Source organism: Hippocampus comes, unplaced genomic scaffold (assembly GCF_001891065.2).
Source record: "Hippocampus comes isolate QL1 unplaced genomic scaffold, H_comes_QL1_v1.1 scaffold176, whole genome shotgun sequence".
Taxonomy (NCBI): Eukaryota; Metazoa; Chordata; class Actinopteri; order Syngnathiformes; family Syngnathidae; genus Hippocampus; species Hippocampus comes.
The window spans coordinates 693926-711139 of record NW_017805826.1 but is presented as its reverse complement, the minus strand read 5'-3'; the positions used below and the strand labels follow the sequence as shown (position 1 = coordinate 711139).

At 41.1% G+C, this 17214-nt stretch overlaps 1 protein-coding gene across 6 annotated transcripts in view; it reads left to right on the top strand.

Moving 5' to 3' along the window:
- Positions 1 to 17214, top strand: part of kidins220a (kinase D-interacting substrate 220a) — a 42463-nt gene that overhangs the window by 7283 nt on the left and 17966 nt on the right. For 5 of the 6 annotated variants that reach the window (XM_019887140.1, XM_019887138.1, XM_019887143.1 and 2 more), the window contains 16 exons: positions 174 to 272; positions 547 to 744; positions 828 to 926; positions 1581 to 1679; positions 1801 to 1899; positions 1975 to 2152; positions 2245 to 2409; positions 2492 to 2671; positions 3082 to 3247; positions 3347 to 3498; positions 3821 to 3921; positions 4029 to 4214; positions 4381 to 4521; positions 5541 to 5942; positions 8602 to 8746; positions 8893 to 9055. In XM_019887140.1, the coding sequence (XP_019742699.1) occupies positions 174 to 272; positions 547 to 744; positions 828 to 926; positions 1581 to 1679; positions 1801 to 1899; positions 1975 to 2152; positions 2245 to 2409; positions 2492 to 2671; positions 3082 to 3247; positions 3347 to 3498; positions 3821 to 3921; positions 4029 to 4214; positions 4381 to 4521; positions 5541 to 5942; positions 8602 to 8746; positions 8893 to 9055 (2573 nt within the window). The remainder of the gene's footprint in view (positions 1 to 173; positions 273 to 546; positions 745 to 827; positions 927 to 1580; positions 1680 to 1800; positions 1900 to 1974; positions 2153 to 2244; positions 2410 to 2491; positions 2672 to 3081; positions 3248 to 3346; positions 3499 to 3820; positions 3922 to 4028; positions 4215 to 4380; positions 4522 to 5540; positions 5943 to 8601; positions 8747 to 8892; positions 9056 to 17214) is intronic. The other variant, XM_019887142.1, reaches the window with a different exon arrangement.

Genomic DNA, 17214 nt, shown 5'->3' with positions numbered 1-17214 from the left:
CGTACAGGTTATCCGAGTATTTCTGCTCCCTCTAGTAATCATACAAAACTGCCTGTCCATTCCTTGTTTACTTTTTGTTGAATAATTACATCAGTTCTGCAGTGTAACTGTACAATATATTCTCCAACTTTTCAGTAAGTCTTTTATGGTTTCATTTTGCTCTCTGTTTGCAGTACGGCACCACCCCACTGATCTGGGCTGCCAGGAAGGGTCACTACGACAGTGTGATGCACCTTCTGGCCAACGGAGCTGATGTGGATCAGGAAGGAGCCGTAAGCAGATTATAGATCATATGACCGGTCAATTATGCCTGCATTATGGGTGCTGTCAAAAGTTACATATTTGTTTAATATCAGACACAGAAACTTGTATTTTACTGGATGCATAAAGCACAATGGGACTAGACTTTCCTCTAAAAAAAAAATGTTATAAATCAGGGATTTTACTCTGTGTACATAGATCACTCTGGATGCAGCCACGGTTGTTTTTTTTTTTTTTTTAATATTCGTGAAATAAAGTTACGTTGAGTAATGGTTTCTTTTTCAGAACTCCATGACAGCTTTGATCGTGGCAGTTAAAGGTGGCTACACTGAAGTGGTCAAGGAGCTGCTGAAGAGGAACCCGAATGTCAACATGACCGACAAGGATGGAAACACAGCCCTGGCCATCGCTGCCAAGGAGGGACACACCGAAATTGTACAGGATTTGCTGGATGCTGGCACTTATGTTAACATACCAGACAGGGTGAGACCCACTGCACACTTGTTTTTCAAACATCCCCATGGGAAAGCAAAAGCAATTCCCTTCACACTGCTTCCTCCCTCCAGAGTGGAGAGACCATGCTGATTGGAGCAGTGAGAGGAGGCCATGTGGAAATAGTACGAGCTCTGCTGAACAAATACGCTGATATTGATGTCAGGGGCCAGGTAGGTGCTCCTCTCCTATTTTTTGTTGATTTTTACTAGTAAGCAGGAGGCCTATTTGTGTTCACTGTAACCCGATACTCTGTTTTGCTCTGTTGTTACTTGAAGTGAATTTAAATCCAAGGCCCAGAGTTCATGCAAATATTTGGGTTTCTAAAAACAAAATGGAAAGCATGACACATATTTTGGAGATAATCCGTATTGCTGTTTTAGTGGAACCCTAACTTTTGACAATTTATGACATATTTCTTCACGTTTGAAAACTTATAGATTTGTTTTATCCCTTAGATACCTTAGATTGTCCAATTGTGACAATGCTTAAGTAATTTAAATTCATCATGTTAGGATAAGATGGTATTTAAGGAATTGTAGAAATAGGCTTGCTTTTTAAAAACATTTTAATCTGTTCTACAAGTGTGACAATATGCTAGCTACCGTATAATATGACTATTAAAAGCATACAAACTGTGCTATTCTTGAACTCTGACGCATGTACCATTTCTGTTCCCGCACTTCCTTTATGTCAAAAAAGATTCCATCCAAAAAACAAAAAGTAATGATAATAGTCCTTCACTCTCCTCAGCTTTACCTCAACACTATTGCTCTTTTGTGTGGTTGATACAGTTGTGAATCCCAATGTTTTTTTTTCCACATTAGGATGGAAAAACTGCTCTCTACTGGGCAGTGGAGAAAGGTAATGCCACCATGGTGAGAGACATACTGCAGTGTAACCCGGACACGGAGAGCTGCACCAAGGTATAACATCACGCAGCTACATAGGATTCAAATATCGCATGTCCTCTCCATCTCTTCACCATGTTTATCCATCATTATGCTCAAAACTAATAAGAGTGTATTGTGTACCCGGTTATTATAGGAGGGAGAAACCCCACTTATCAAAGCCACAAAAATGAGGAACATAGAGATCGTCGAGCTGCTGCTGGATAAAGGAGCAAAGGTGTCCGCTGTAGAAAAGGTCAGGACTTTTAACTCTTCATGACTTAGTCCTTTTGTCATCTTTATTTCACTTGACTTCCTCTTGACTGAACAGAAAGGTGACACACCCCTCCACATCGCCATCAGAGGGAGGAGCCGAAAGCTGGCCGAGTTGCTGCTCCGGAACCCTAAAGATGGCCGCCTCCTTTACCGCCCAAACAAGGCTGGAGAGACACCATACAACATTGATTGCACCCACCAGAAAAGCATCCTCACTCAAATATTTGGCGCCAGTATGACCATTTGCTTGTTGTTCTGCAGGGGTCATTGGAAATACCCTGAGCAATTCATTATATATTTTTTTTAAATTGTTCGTCTCTTTCAGAACACCTCTCCCCAACTGAATCAGACGGGGACATGTTGGGTTATGACCTGTACAGCAGTGCTCTTGCAGACATTCTCAGCGAGCCAACCATGCAACCACCCATCTGTGTTGGTCTGTACGCACAATGGGGTAGTGGGAAATCTTTTCTTCTGAAGAAACTCGAGGGTAGGCACTCACACAACATCTCAAATGTATTCGGGAAGTAATTGTTAATAGGACTCCTCTATCTTCCACAATGGTCTCTCAGATGAAATGAAGACGTTTGCAGGGCAGCAGATCGAGCCGTTGTTCCAATTCTCCTGGCTGGTGGTCTTCCTCACCCTCCTGCTGTGTGGCTCAGTTGCTGTGATACTGGGCTTTACCGTTGATCACAAGCTGGCTATCGCCGTTTCCCTCAGCCTGCTTGCTTTGATTTACATCTTCTTTGGTAAATTGACAGACTTGCTACAGTGTCTCAATCATTTGTGAAAGCTTTAGTGGCTCCTAAAAGAATCCAACTCCAGTGGACTCCCCGCATATTCGTTGTTCGGCATTTGTAAATCCGTCTAGCCAGCTATTCACGGGTTACTTCTTGGAATGGAATTAAAATCCAGTTTGCTATTGCGGCCAGGCTCTGTAACTATTTGCCAGCGTCCACTGTACTCTAATAATCAAAAGATGCTCTCAAATCTGTTGCTCACTAGAGGGCGCCATTAGACAACCAATAAACAGATGTTTGAAAAGAAATCATGCCAGAAGAAAATAAACAGCTGGCTAGTTAAATGTACTTGATTGTATATATGTACCCATGTTCAAATAATTCAATTGCAAGTCTTGGTTGTTTTGTTTTGACTCCAGTTTTGGTGTACTTTGGAAGCCGACGTGAGAGAGAGAGCTGGAACTGGGCCTGGGTCATCAGCACCCGGCTTGCCCGACAAATTGGCTACTTGGAGCTTCTCCTCAAACTGATGTTTGTCAATCCACCCGAACTGCCTGAACAAACAACCCGTGCACTGCCTGTCAGGTGACATTGCCAGACAAAATGAATCCAAATCACCTTTAGCTGTTTTACCGGAGTCTTTGCGTGTTAAAATACATGCGTGTACACTCTCATCGGTGACAGGTTCCTGTTTACGGATTACAATCGCCTGTCCAGTGTCGGAGGGGAGACGTCCATGGCCGAGATGATTGCCACGCTCTCAGATGCATGTGAAAGGGAGTTTGGTTTCATGGCCACTAGGCTGTTTAGGGTTTTCAAGAATGATGAAATCCAAGGTAACTTTGCTGTCTTTCAGTTCTAATGCTACCTTCCAGAAACTCACAGCTGAACTGTAGTTTTATATTTTACATTTACTATGGACAGATTTAAATTTTATTGGTCAATGTCATACAAATCTAACATGTTTCTTTGTACACTGAATGGAGTATGACAGAGACTTCTTGTTACCGTGGTTTATTATACTGCAATAAGTAAATTAGGGCTTGACACAACTGGTGTTTAGCTCCATTAGTGCATTATTAAGTGGTTGAGGAAGCTGTTGATGGCGATTGCACATTGCAAGTAGGATTATATCATTCTTGTCCTCCCACCTACCAGGTAAAAAGTGGAAAAAGACATGCTGCGTGCCATCCTTTGTACTGTTTGCCTTGACACTGTGCTGCCTCATCGCCGGCTTAGCATTGCTAGCAATATTTAAGGTGGGTTAAGACGATGAGAAATTGCCAGAATATTCTACAAAATGCATGATGTGGAACAGTTTTTGTTGCTTTAGTTTGCTTCTGACTGATCTGTGCTTTGTGTCCAGGTGGACCCTGAGAACCTGACAGTGAATGCAGTGCTGATTGCAATGGCCAGTGTGGTTGGCCTGGCCTTGCTATTCAATTGTAAAACCTGGTGGCAGGTGGGCGACTCAGTCCTCAACTCCCAGAGGAAACGCCTGCACAGAGCTGCCAACAATCTGCACCAGCTTAAGAGTGAAGGCTTTATGAAGGTGGACTAAATGGATTGCATTTGTTCCCATCTGAGATAGACGGAATTCTTTGAGATTGTAAATTAAATTGCATCGATATGCATTTCTGAGTAGTTGACCAGAAAAATCTAATTATCGCTGTACCTTGGAAACATTTTGAAGCCTTTATTTGTCCTTGTCATGGCAGGTTCTGAAGCACGAGGTAGAACTAATGTCGAAGATGGCCAAGACAATCGATGGCTTTACTCAGAACCAGACACGAATGGCCGTCATCATAGACGGGCTGGATGCCTGTGAACAGGACAAAGTGCTGCAAATGTTGGACACGGTGTGTGGTTGTCACTGTTGTAGTTTAAGAATATTTGTTCCCATGAGCCTAATTTTCAGTGTCTTTGAACACACTCTGGTGGTGTACAGCCACCCTGTTGTTCCCAGCTGCTGCAGCTTCCCTTTAAGTTTAGCTTCCTGCTCCCAGCTGCTCTAATAGAATTATTCCACCTTTAGCCAAATGTTATTATTTTGTGGAGTGAGCCCAAAGTAGATTGCGACCTCCTGTGTGCTAATTTAATCTCCTCATCTGTCTGAAGTAAGCGCATGCACTGTGCTGAGTTCACATGATGTTGTTGACAGACGCTGCTGCAACGGTGGTTCATCCCCCTATGTTAAGTTTGTGTGGCGAAATGGCCGAGGTTTAACAAACCGTGAAAACATGCCATACAAGCTCTTGTTTTGTGACGCTTGGACACCATCCTTTATAGTTAGCACCATGGGAAATCCCCTATAAATTCTTGCAAAGACGAGGTTTATTACAATGTGCCACAAGTCACTATGTTGCTCCTTGTTGTATGAACTGATAAAGCCTTCTCAGATGAGAGCCAAAATGCCTTCTAAGACAAAGAGAGCTGTACACTTTTGATTGAAATATCCTGGATGAATGACAATATCCATAAACACGTTCCTCTTTGATTCGATTAATTCCTTTTAGACAAATTAATATGAGTTTAGTTGTGCTAACTGTTCTTCTCTCTTAAAAAAAATCAAACTGAGCCTCTTAAAAAAAAAAAATTAAACTGAGCAACAACACATTTAATAAAATAGGATGTTGTTGACCACATCAAGTACGTTTATGGAGGGGATTATGTTTAAATTGGATAAACCTTGGATTTTATTTATCACAATTAGCCTCCACTGCTTACTTCTCTGTCTCAGTCATCTTCACATGCTCATCCAAATGTTTGTCCAAATATTATTACTATGGGTTTAAATGACAACAATTTGTCAACAGCTATCCATAAATGAATTATCGAGCCTTTGTCTGACATATTTTACTGTCACTTCTCTGACTAGGTGCGAGTTCTCTTCTCTAAAGGGCCCTTCATCTCCATCTTTGCCAGCGACCCTCATATCATCATTAAAGCCATCAACCAAAACCTCAACAGCGTGCTGAGAGACTCCAACATCAACGGCCACGACTACATGAGGAACATTGTCCACCTGCCAGTGTTCCTCAACAGCAGAGGTCTCAGCACTGCCAGGAAGCTCTGCATGGCAGCACCCACTAATGGCGACAGTTTAGCTGCAGAAGGTATAGCAAAATGCATCTCAGGAGTTTTGGTGAAAAGGAATATTTTACTCATTCGATTGTCCTTTACCCCAGGATGGACTGAAGATGTTGACAAGAAGATGTCTCAGAGTAGCCTGGTTCCAGACCAGGCAAAATTTGGCAGCAAGACCGCCCTTAACCGCAGGGTAAAGCTTGTTTTAAAACATGTAGAGTGAAACCCCCGAGGTCGAACGCAGTCTGTTTCAGGTTATTGTTTGACTTCTAATTTGTACAAGATTAGAATTCATTCTTCCCATTATATAATAAATGAAGGCTGTAATACCGGAAAACTTTAATTAGCCATTTAGGCAAGATTTTGGAGAAAATCTTAACATTGTTAATCATGGTACAACATCTGGAAGAAATTATTCATGGTATGACTACAAATTCAGTTTCCCGTCAAAATGTTTATATTGTTGTACAGTACTAAGCAACCAGGACAATTTTAAGAACCGTTTTAGGTTATATGGGTAGCATCACACTTTACTTTGCTATCACCGATACACATGGGAATTATTGGCATGGGTTGAGATCCCTCAAGGAGGCAGTGGACATTTTCTATGTTGTAGCAATCTCAAATAAATCATTTATTACTCCATTGTGATGGTATTCACCCTCCATCCTGTCTGTTCAGGAAAGTGTTTGCTGCCAAGGGTGAGACTTAGTGTCATGGAAACCCTTGCTGCTTTCTCATTTCCGCCGCCTCCTGAGGAGGATGCTTAGTGCAGGCGTGGCTTTGGCAGGCGGCGTGTAGGCCAGTGGACAGGAGGAGACACACAGATATGTAGAGTGAGCGAAGACTGAGTGGGGTGCTCGATGTGCAGCCAAGGTTCCTGGTGTAATTGATGTAATAGCTGTTTATCTTTCCCGCTGCGTCGCCCCCATCTAATGACAAGGCCGAGCAGCAGCAGTGGGTCCCCGCGACAAAACACTGGCACCGGCTCTGCTGGCAGGAGGCTAAGCGACACTGCCGCTTGTAGCTGATGCCTTCCTGCCCCCTGCGAGAACTTATCATGATCTCGCCACTCCCTCCCCACCTCCCTTACTTGTTTGATAAACATTTTTTTAGACCTCTGGCACCCTCAAATGCTGGTGCTAGCCCTTTGATGCTGGAGGCGTTCTGTCCTTGATTCTCTTTGTAGGAGGGAAATGAAAGAATGACTCATTTTCATCACTCATTTTGTAGTTTGAAGTAATGATTTTTATTACTGTGTAGGTAATATGCAAACAAATGTGGATTTTTTTCGTCCAATCAGATCAGAATTTATGCGCTGCCCTGTCAGTGTAATCGATCCAGGGCCTTTGGAATCAATGTTAGTGCTGGCCAATTTAACTTACAGTAAACTACATAAACACTGGGACCATTTCTGTCACCAATCAGATTTCAAATTCACCAGGTATGGCCCACCATAAAATCAGATTATTATTATTTTTTTGCCCTCTGATTGGTTAGTTGGAGCAACCCCAATTTGACTAACAGAACACATCTATAGTGATCTTCACACATATTTCATATTCAGCATCTCTAGTGAGTGTGATGTATTTTTTGTTACATCATATTTTATTGTGTGTGTGTATGTGTGTGTGATATATATATATATATATATAGAGAGAGAGAGAGAGAGAGAGAGAGAGAGAGAGATATGAAGTTATTATTGCTGATTCTGAACTGTTCCGAATGATGTGCGTGGCACAGTTGTTTACTTTTGTATTGTGTTTTTTTTTTTTTTACTGGTAATTGATTCTGTAATTGCGTCATGATCATGGTGGTATTAAAAGGTGGATTAGGCCCAGGTGCATAGCCTGCTACTGACTGAATATTCCAGTACGTACCAGCGCAATGACGTGACCAAGAGAAAGACACTTTTTTAATTTTCCATACACGCAAATTTTAAGTTAAGGGCATGTCTTTGGGAGATGTCAAAATGGAGATGATACATGCTTTTTGACCGCAAATAAATTTCACCTAGTCTGACTTGTCAAATGGTAGCCTGTCTGCAAAGCGGATGTACGGCTTGAAAACTCTTAAGTCTATCTTCAACTTGGACCTTTTGGGCCCAGACTGAGGGCTGGCCATATGTTTCATCTCCGAGAAAGAGGTCACAAGAGTGGTATTACGACTTCAAAGTCGACCAAAAGCCTCATCTTGGCTCATGACCATGGCAGCTGTCTGATACCATCACAGATGTTCCCCGGTAGATCTGTGTCAATAGCTAGCCTGTGTGTCATGTTATGACTGTTCTGCTTGGGACAGTGGCTCTTTGATTTGTTTTTCTCTTGCAGTCACAGAGAGTTTTTCTCTTTCGCAGATTATATGACAGGACAGGCTGCTGGATAAGAATGTGGCTGGAAAGATTTTTTGAGAGAGTCCCATTCATTGTTCCCTTGATTTGTTCTTAAGGGACTCCCAATTTAGAAGCATATATTACTAAAAAAAAGCATGAATTATTTGCAGATAAGGTCTGGCATATGAGCCATGTACGTTTTTATTTCCGCATCATGTTTTTGAGTGACTTGGCCTGAGATCACATGGTGACCCTGAAGGCCATCTCTGGGGTCTCATGATACAGTTGGTTTCAGTTTGCCTTCATGGGGCACACGGCCGATTTACGAATTCCAGGAAATAATTTTCACTCCTTTTAAACCGTTGTGGATGATTAGTTCTATTCACGGTTTTCACTGTTTAAATATCAGCATTAATTCAGCATCCTTTCATATTGAGACATATGTTACCCTTCTCAGCATGAAAAATATTAAGTTGAGCTAATGTAATTCAAAAAAAAAAAATGATGGCTATCTTTGAAGGACACATACCGGCGGCGCCAGATGCAGAGGACCATCACCAGGCAGATGTCCTTCGATTTGACAAAGCTGCTGGTGACTGAGGACTGGTTCAGCGACATCAGCCCTCAGACCATGAGGAGGCTGCTCAATATTGTTTCTATCACTGGTAAACAACATGCATACTTCTCAATTCAGCTACCTTCATAATTACATCCTGCTTCATAATCACAGACCCCCTAGTTAACTGTTATTATTTTTTTTAAATTATTGTGCCAGCGTGATTACCTGCCATGTCTGCTCTTTTGTTGGCAGGTCGACTGTTGCGTGCCAATCAGATAATCTTCAATTGGGATCGTCTGGCGTCGTGGATCAATCTGACTGAGGAGTGGCCCTACAGGACGTCATGGATCATCCTCTTCTTAGAAGAAAGTGATGGCGTGTCTGATCAGGTCTCTCTCAAGACAATCTATGAGAGGTAAGAACACAAAAAGTTGTTCTATTTTTAATGTGTATTAAAAAAAAAAAAACATGACACATTATTTTTAGGAAACAGTGCGGTCGTATCTTAAAGCAGTGTTATAACATTTCTGTCTAAAGTTGCATTTGCGGTTCCAGTCTTGTCACAGCTGTTGTCGTGAATAATTTTCTCTCCAGATACTTATTAAATTGCCGGGTGTGTTGCTGTTCAAAGTTAGATACACTCCGCTTTAACGTGGTTCCAGTCAGACTTCTGTGAAAAGTGTACTCGATCACCCAAGCCCTTTATTCCGGTCTTTCAGTCAATTTTAGCTAAGCGCTTAGCATGGTTTCTCCATCTTTCTTCATTATCCCTTGGTGAGAACAATACTTGTCAAAAGTATTTCTTCTTTGCTGCTACGGGGCGATGATTCCTGACTTGCGAGTGACTCTCCAATGTTTAGCCCTACTAGGCTAGCCAGCCGAAGCTCACTGCTAGCTAACGAGGACCCACACACCGTTTTTGTGTATTTAAAACAAGATTGTGTTGATTTCATCATGTTTATGAAATTTGAAGTTGCCTAGTCAGGCCACCATCTGTAAATGTTTATTGATAGGGATCGGATCTTGAGAGTTACTTGTATGATTTTAGCACAACAATTTGAAGGATGCGTCAATAGTGCAATTATCAAAGATAAGACTCTCTGAGTTCCAAGAACTTGAGGAGGACCCTCCAATCCCATGAGGAGAAACTTGCTAACCATTTGTGGCCTTCCACAGTCAAAGATTTACAGTGCTTCATTTCGCACCAATCCACAACAAATATAAATATAAATGTCTGTCGCATACACAATAAACGATTTATGAAAACTGTTTCCCAGTGAGAAGAGTACTGAGATTTGTGTCATTTTAAATGATCAAAATTGCCATAAAGTGCACATCTGACAGCCAAAGTATTATAATTTGATGCTTGGCATTTAATACTTTCCTGAATTTTTCCAATGCTTCGTCTTAGCAGGCTCCAGTAAATAACTTGCTGCCGGTGAACACATCATCGTCATTGAAACAATTATCTTATCCACAGGTTACTGTACAGTATATATTAAAGTTTTTTTTTTCCTTTTCCTTTTATTTTAACGGTGTCAATAATTTTGACCAGCAGGTGGCAGTAGATGATTTTCATTTCCAACAGCCTTCAAATGGTAATTAGTGCCATTGCTTGTGCTCCTCATTTTGTATTTTTTTTTTCATTATGTACGCTTCAAATTATGACTCTATTAAAGTATGCAAGTTAGATTAATGACTTGACATGGTTTTCTTAGAAGCGGTCAAATTAGTCTGCGATGTCTTTGTCTGAGCAGCTAAGGGACAGTGTTGTGTGCACACCGCAGCGGTGACATGACATCTTCGTGCATATGCGGCCACAGATGCTCTTAGGAGGAGGACCATTGTAGGCTGAGTTGCTGGGATTTGGGCGCTGTTGTGCATCAGTCGCTGGCCTTTAAAGGTTGCACTCTGTCACAATACACTAGCGCCTACAACTCCTGCGGCAGGGAAGTGTCACACACACTTAATGTCAGCCGGTCACCCAACTAGATTCAACAGACGGGCCTCCTCCATCCATGGAAATCCACCTCCTCATTAGAACAGCATTATTGTTTTTTCCCCAGTCATATCTTTTGACTTTGCGGTCATGAAAGGATGACAAGATTATGATGTATTAAGTGTGCTAACTCTTGAATATTATGATTTATGTCTATGTCACGGCAATATTATAGGAAGTAAACATGACATGCTTGTGAGGAAAAGAATGTCCAACAAAAAGCTGCAATTTAGCAAAGCGTGGGTGTGAGCTCACATTTGCTCATTAGACCTAATGTAACCATCTTCCTGTTCCTGACCAGCAGCGCTGTCTGTCTTCATCTTCCTCCTCACTGGGTGTCTTTCCAAATGGCCGCTCTGTCTCGCTGTGGCCGTCGGACAAATGACGTTAATGATGATGACATCTTAAACAGGCCTCGCCTTGGGGCCTAATCTTGTGCACAAATCTACCATTGATAAGACTCAGGTCTTTGGTTTGTGGGTCTTCAGATTCCTTTGTGTGAGTCCAAGGCAATACTGGACTTAAAATTCAAAAACATTTTGACTGTCTGCTGTCTGTCTTGTGTACATCCAGACACACCTAAACGCAGTGTCGGGTTGCTCTACAAAAAGCAGCCTCATTACTGTAATTGATTGCTTTTTGTTCTAACCGAGAAATAAAATGCATCATTGTCTGGAATATATAAACTAGTTTAATGTACTGGTAATATATACACTACTTCAAAGGGTACTGATACCATTCACATTTTTAAACAATTCACCAGCACATGGACGACGAGAGACAAAATGGTAATAGTAATGACTGTCTTAAATGTTGGATTATTTATTTGCAAGATGGCTAGTACCATATATGGAAAATCTAAGTGTCTTCACTGTACTGTCATACCACATTATACTGTCATACAACATTATCATTCATTTATAATGAGCTATACTAAATTATGCTTTGACATTTTTAGCTGTAAATGTTTGAAGTCGCTTGTTGAGGGCATTCCAATGTAGCGCAACAAAATCTGAGACGGTGGCATTCAATCTAACTAACAAACTTCATTTTAATAGACGTGTAATCCGATTTATGTATGTAAAATCGTACTTTTTAAAATACATTGCACATTTTGCTTTTTAGCAGAGCACTGAGCGAGTTCTTACACAGCAATACTGCACTTCCCCTGAGCGTTAATAAGTGAATATATTAGTGGTGAAGTGAATGTGGGGGTGAGTCAGCCCTTATAGGTCAGCTGTCGCCCTGCATCTCAGTCACAAGGCAGTCGGCTCTTCGTCTCTTCTCCTCATTATAAGCTACTGAGCAGAACATCATTTTCTAAATCGTAGAATGAAGGAATTATGCCTAATAATGCTCAGAAGTCATTTTAGAATGCTGCTTTAGAGATTGGGGGGGGGAAGAGCTGCAGGGTTTAATCCTTGTCAGGTGAGCTTTCATCTGGGTTAACCCATGCATGATTAAGTACTAGGCAAATATTTTAAACACAGTGATGACAGACAGACAGCCTTTGTGATATCCCGTCCCTAAACATAAGTGTGAATGAATAATTATCAAACATTTCTGGAAAAAAAGATCTGAGCTAAGGAATTACAGTAGAGCCTCCAAAGTGGAACATAACCAATTCCTTGAAGCTGGTTGACTTCCTAAGCTTTTCAAATTTCAAAACAATTTTCCTCATAGGAAATATAATTTCAAGGTGTTCCAGTACGATGAAGGACTACTGCTATATTTCAAATGTGGAACTAAACCTTGATTCATACCAATATTCAACTGAAATATATACCGTACCTTTTTCTCTACATTTATACAATTAATAAACATTGAGCTGTCCCACTCTAGTTCTCAGTGGCTCAATTTATGTTGTATGTCTGTCAAATCAAAAGCAAAACATGCTTGTAGATGCTTACTGAACCAAAGTCTTGCAAGATTTTCTGAAACCAATTACGTCCTCACACATGGTGTCTATTCAACCTCCAAATTTCATCTGAATCTTTTTGCCAAGAAGTTTGGAGTGCAAATAATTCTGCCTTTGAGGCATTCAGCATTGCTGGCTCCTCTGTACAAGAGCTGTGAAATGTCTTTTGAGAAATGTTGAGCGCTAATTACGGTAGTGGGCGTAGACCAAGCAATACAGTCGCTAATCTGATGGAGAATGTGGAATCGGTTTATAACCTCAGCAATTTACCTCATTAATGGTCAAACGAGGAAGGGAGGGGGCTGACCAAACTGATGCAATGTAACATCAGCTGTGAATTGTGTACAGTATGCAGCAAAGATGTCTTAGAGGTTTTGACTGGAATCATTTAAAACATGGGTCTCAAACTCCAGTCCTGCATGTTTTTCATCTCTCCCTACTGCACCACACAAGATGCAAACTATCAGAATTGTGATCAGGCTCCTGCAGAGCTTGAAGATGAGCTGATCAGGGAGCGATGGAAAATATGCAGAAAAGCGATCCTTGAGGACTGGAGTTGGAGAATCCTGATTTAACCCAAATCTGATCCATAACAACAAAAAAAAAAAGTTCGCGTGACAAGTTTTGTTAGGGCAATAAAACAAATTACAGTCTGAGCTGTGTGCCAGCGTTGCAGTCCACCCGGCACACCGTCGCTGCCGATTCAACATGAAATGAAGCAAGACGTGTTTTGGACAAGCTTATTACTATTCCTGTTTGTACTGCTGTTCACACTCTAATTGAATTTGAGCGCACTGCCTCGTGACAATCATAGTCAGTGCTTTTGCATGTCTTCGTCCTTTGCATCCTCTCAGGGGTACGTTTTTCTTCAGGTTTGGCTGCTATTAGAGCCTTAATGACAACAAGCTAACTAGCGTCTTTTCTGCTTCATGGTGATTGCCCAAATGCAGCCTACCACTTCTAAATACCATAATATGCCTTTCCTGTTGATTTCCTTGATGTACTTTCGAGTCATTACATTTCATTTAGCCATTTAGTCCATATGTAGATTAACTTCTGGATTTTTCTCAAGACTCACGACTATTATGCAAATGAGTTTTTCAAAAATTACCTTTCGAGTGTTTTGGGAATTCCAAAATTGAACCAACATTTACAATTATTTGTTGTTATTTTTGACTCCCCCCATTGGGTGTTCATTGGGTGAATCGCTGTTAATGGGCTTGCACAATGGGCTTGTTTCATAAACCGATAATATGTTGCAGGCACTGACTGAGTCGACTGCTGACATTCTGAGCAGGCAACATCAACTCACCACCTAAAACCTGCTTCTTATTTTTAGTCTTAATTGAAATAAAGAAGCAGGACTGCATTGGAATAAATAGGATCGTCCTTTGACAACATTTCATTGAGTGACTCGACTAAATTATTGATCATTCAATAAATTACTTTGAAATTATTTTTAATTGGATGGGAGAATATGGAAATATGATGCAGATTCATTCGAATTCCAATTTAGAAAAGTATTCTTGCGGAGCAATTAAGGAAATAAGGAAATGGCAGATGTGTGCTTCCATTCCACTCCACTAGCTAAACGTCCAATTAAAAAATGTCCAGAAAGTTTCTGTAAATTTACCTGACATTCTTAAGTTCCTTGGTACACAACGCACAGTGGAATATTGGTTTGCGTGCTTGCCTCACAGTTGAGAGGTTTATGGTTCGAATCTTGGTTCAGACGTTCTTGCTCACCTGCGACCTGAATGAGGACAAACGCAATAGAAAGTACATGGATGGAACATGACATGAGTGAATGGTGAATTTGCTGCACCATATCAAATTGATGCAGTTTGAAAATCAGGCCCATTCAATAGTGTGGCCCTCGAACATACTGTCTGTCCAACAGATGATCTGACTTCTAGCTACAGCTGTCCACTTTTCTTTTCCTTAGAGGATGATGGCCTGCCAACACCTATCAATCAAACGAGACACTGCTCATGCCCATGGAGCTGACGAAGCCAAAAAACTTCCTTGCCTGCCCTTAGTGATCCTTCTTTTTCACTGCACTCATATGTATTATTTCTTATAAGATGTTTGTCAAATGTTATTTCATTTGCACGGTATAACAAAATTGGCTAGACACGATGACTCCAACAGCCAAGAAGTGATTGAGACGCTCTTGCAAACACAGGGGAGCAAACTGTGACAGACCGTCATGCAAATGAGATTGAGCGGCATGGTCACCCCTGTACCTCCCATCACGCGCTCAGGCTTGATTACTTACTTTGCAAGCTGTACACGCAAATGTTTAATTTTCACTTTTGAAAAAGTTTTCTGTGTTTCAGTGCGAGCGGGTTCTGTTCAATCCCCACAGCGGGTTTATTCTTGGACGCCCGAATCCTGTTTTCAGCTGTAAAAAGTGCCATTGGTCCACTGAGCAGGTTTCCTGCTCTGCTCTGACATCTGGTGCCCTGTGTGTGCCAGGATGCCCCTGCTGTACGTAGAAGTGGGTTTCTGGCGCCGCACCTGAATCTTCTGATCAGTCCACTAACCCACATACACACAATCTAATGGATGCCGCACACTTGACCACATGTTCGCACCGGAGTTGTAGTAAAAGTGCAAACATGCAAACAATCTTTGCCAATGCAGTTGAACATATGTGCTCATCAAGTCACACCTAAAACTGGTGCTTGTGGTTCCTGCCACACAGACGCACTTCGCTCTCTCACCAGTACAAGAGCATATGTCACCCTCAATTCCTCAGAGAATCCGTGTAATTAATCAGACCCTCAGATGCCGGCTGCGTTCAACAAACAAGCACATTCACACAGTGCAGGAAGCGGAACCCTGCAAACAAAACTGCTGTCAGCTAAGGTTAAGGACAAGAGCTGAGAGCCGCAATTAAACAGGCGTTGCAGGTTAAATTATTAAAGACTCTGGTAATAGTCGTCTTGGTGGCTGCTATCTCCCACCTAGTCTTACATGTACCTAGGGTCTGATTTTCTAAGATCTTAAATAACGGCCGCTCAATTGTGTGCTCGCTCAAACAGATTGTGCTGGCGTGTTGGGTGTGATCGACTATCATTTGGATTATTTGCCAATATCCCCAATAGTATGAAAGTTTTTGAAATCATCGTATTTAATAAACGCAAGCTCTGATAGTTTTCACCAAGGAACATTTGGGAGAGCACCACATGCGCAAAATTAAGTTTGAAGTGATGGAATTGGAAGTGTTTGTGGAAGAGAGAAAATTACAGTGTTCTAGAAAATGCGTGTACAGCTCGGATAATTTTGGTAAAGCCGGAAACCGTCAGTGAATTTGTGACTTTGGCCAATGTTGACATGCTAGTTTTGGTCCTCAAGTGAGTCATGTGATCTGGCCCAGTCCCACTACTTTGCACGGCAGCCACTGCTGTTGATTCATTTGTTTCTGCTGCTTTTTGTGATGCCGGTCGACATGCGACGAGATTGTTGTGTTCCCGTTACATTTCACTCAGCATTTGCAAAGGCGATACACACCAACCAACTTGTCAAGATGATCTCCTTTCTTGCAAAATCCAAAGCGTTTCCACACGAGTGAACGCATTGTGTCATCTAAAAAATGTACTCTTCCTCGCCGCCATGATATACAGAATGTTGGATGCTTGAAGTAAATCCCCGGCCCCGACCCGAGATGATGTATATGAGCCTAAGACAATAGTATGACAGTTGATTCAAAATCACGTTTGACCTTGAATTAAAAAAAAAAAGTTGATATCAATGATCATTTTGAGTGTAAAATTATTTCATTATTTTGTTTAAATCAATCAATAACTTACAAAAATTATGTTGTGTCCAAAACCCTTCTAATAGAAAATTCTGAATTGCACGTCCTCAGTGGAGTTGGAATTTGTAGATTCAACTGTATGTTGATTGTGTACTGAATACTCGAGACAAGTATTTCTCGATGCATCAAACCTTTTTTTTTTGTAATCACATTGAGAATGAATATGTAGACAGGCAATTCATTCTTAATGAGAGACACTCTCATCTGAAGTGCTGAAACATTATACATTTCACTCAGCATTTGCAAAGGCGATACACACCAACCAACTTGTCAAGATGATCTCCTTTCTTGCAAAATCCAAAGCGTTTCCACACGAGTGAACGCATTGTGTCATCTAAAAAATGTACTCTTCCTCGCCGCCATGATATACAGAATGTTGGATGCTTGAAGTAAATCCCCGGCCCCGACCCGAGATGATGTATATGAGCCTAAGACAATAGTATGACAGTTGATTCAAAATCACGTTTGACCTTGAATTAAAAAAAAAAAGTTGATATCAATGATCATTTTGAGTGTAAAATTATTTCATTATTTTGTTTAAATCAATCAATAACTTACAAAAATTATGTTGTGTCCAAAACCCTTCTAATAGAAAATTCTGAATTGCACGTCCTCAGTGGAGTTGGAATTTGTAGATTCAACTGTATGTTGATTGTGTACTGAATACTCGAGACAAGTATTTCTCGATGCATCAAACCTTTTTTTTTTGTAATCACATTGAGAATGAATATGTAGACAGGCAATTCATTCTTAATGAGAGACACTCTCATCTGAAGTGCTGAAACATTATGATGACACTCTCCATTTAGGGTTTCTTTAATTATTGTAATTTGG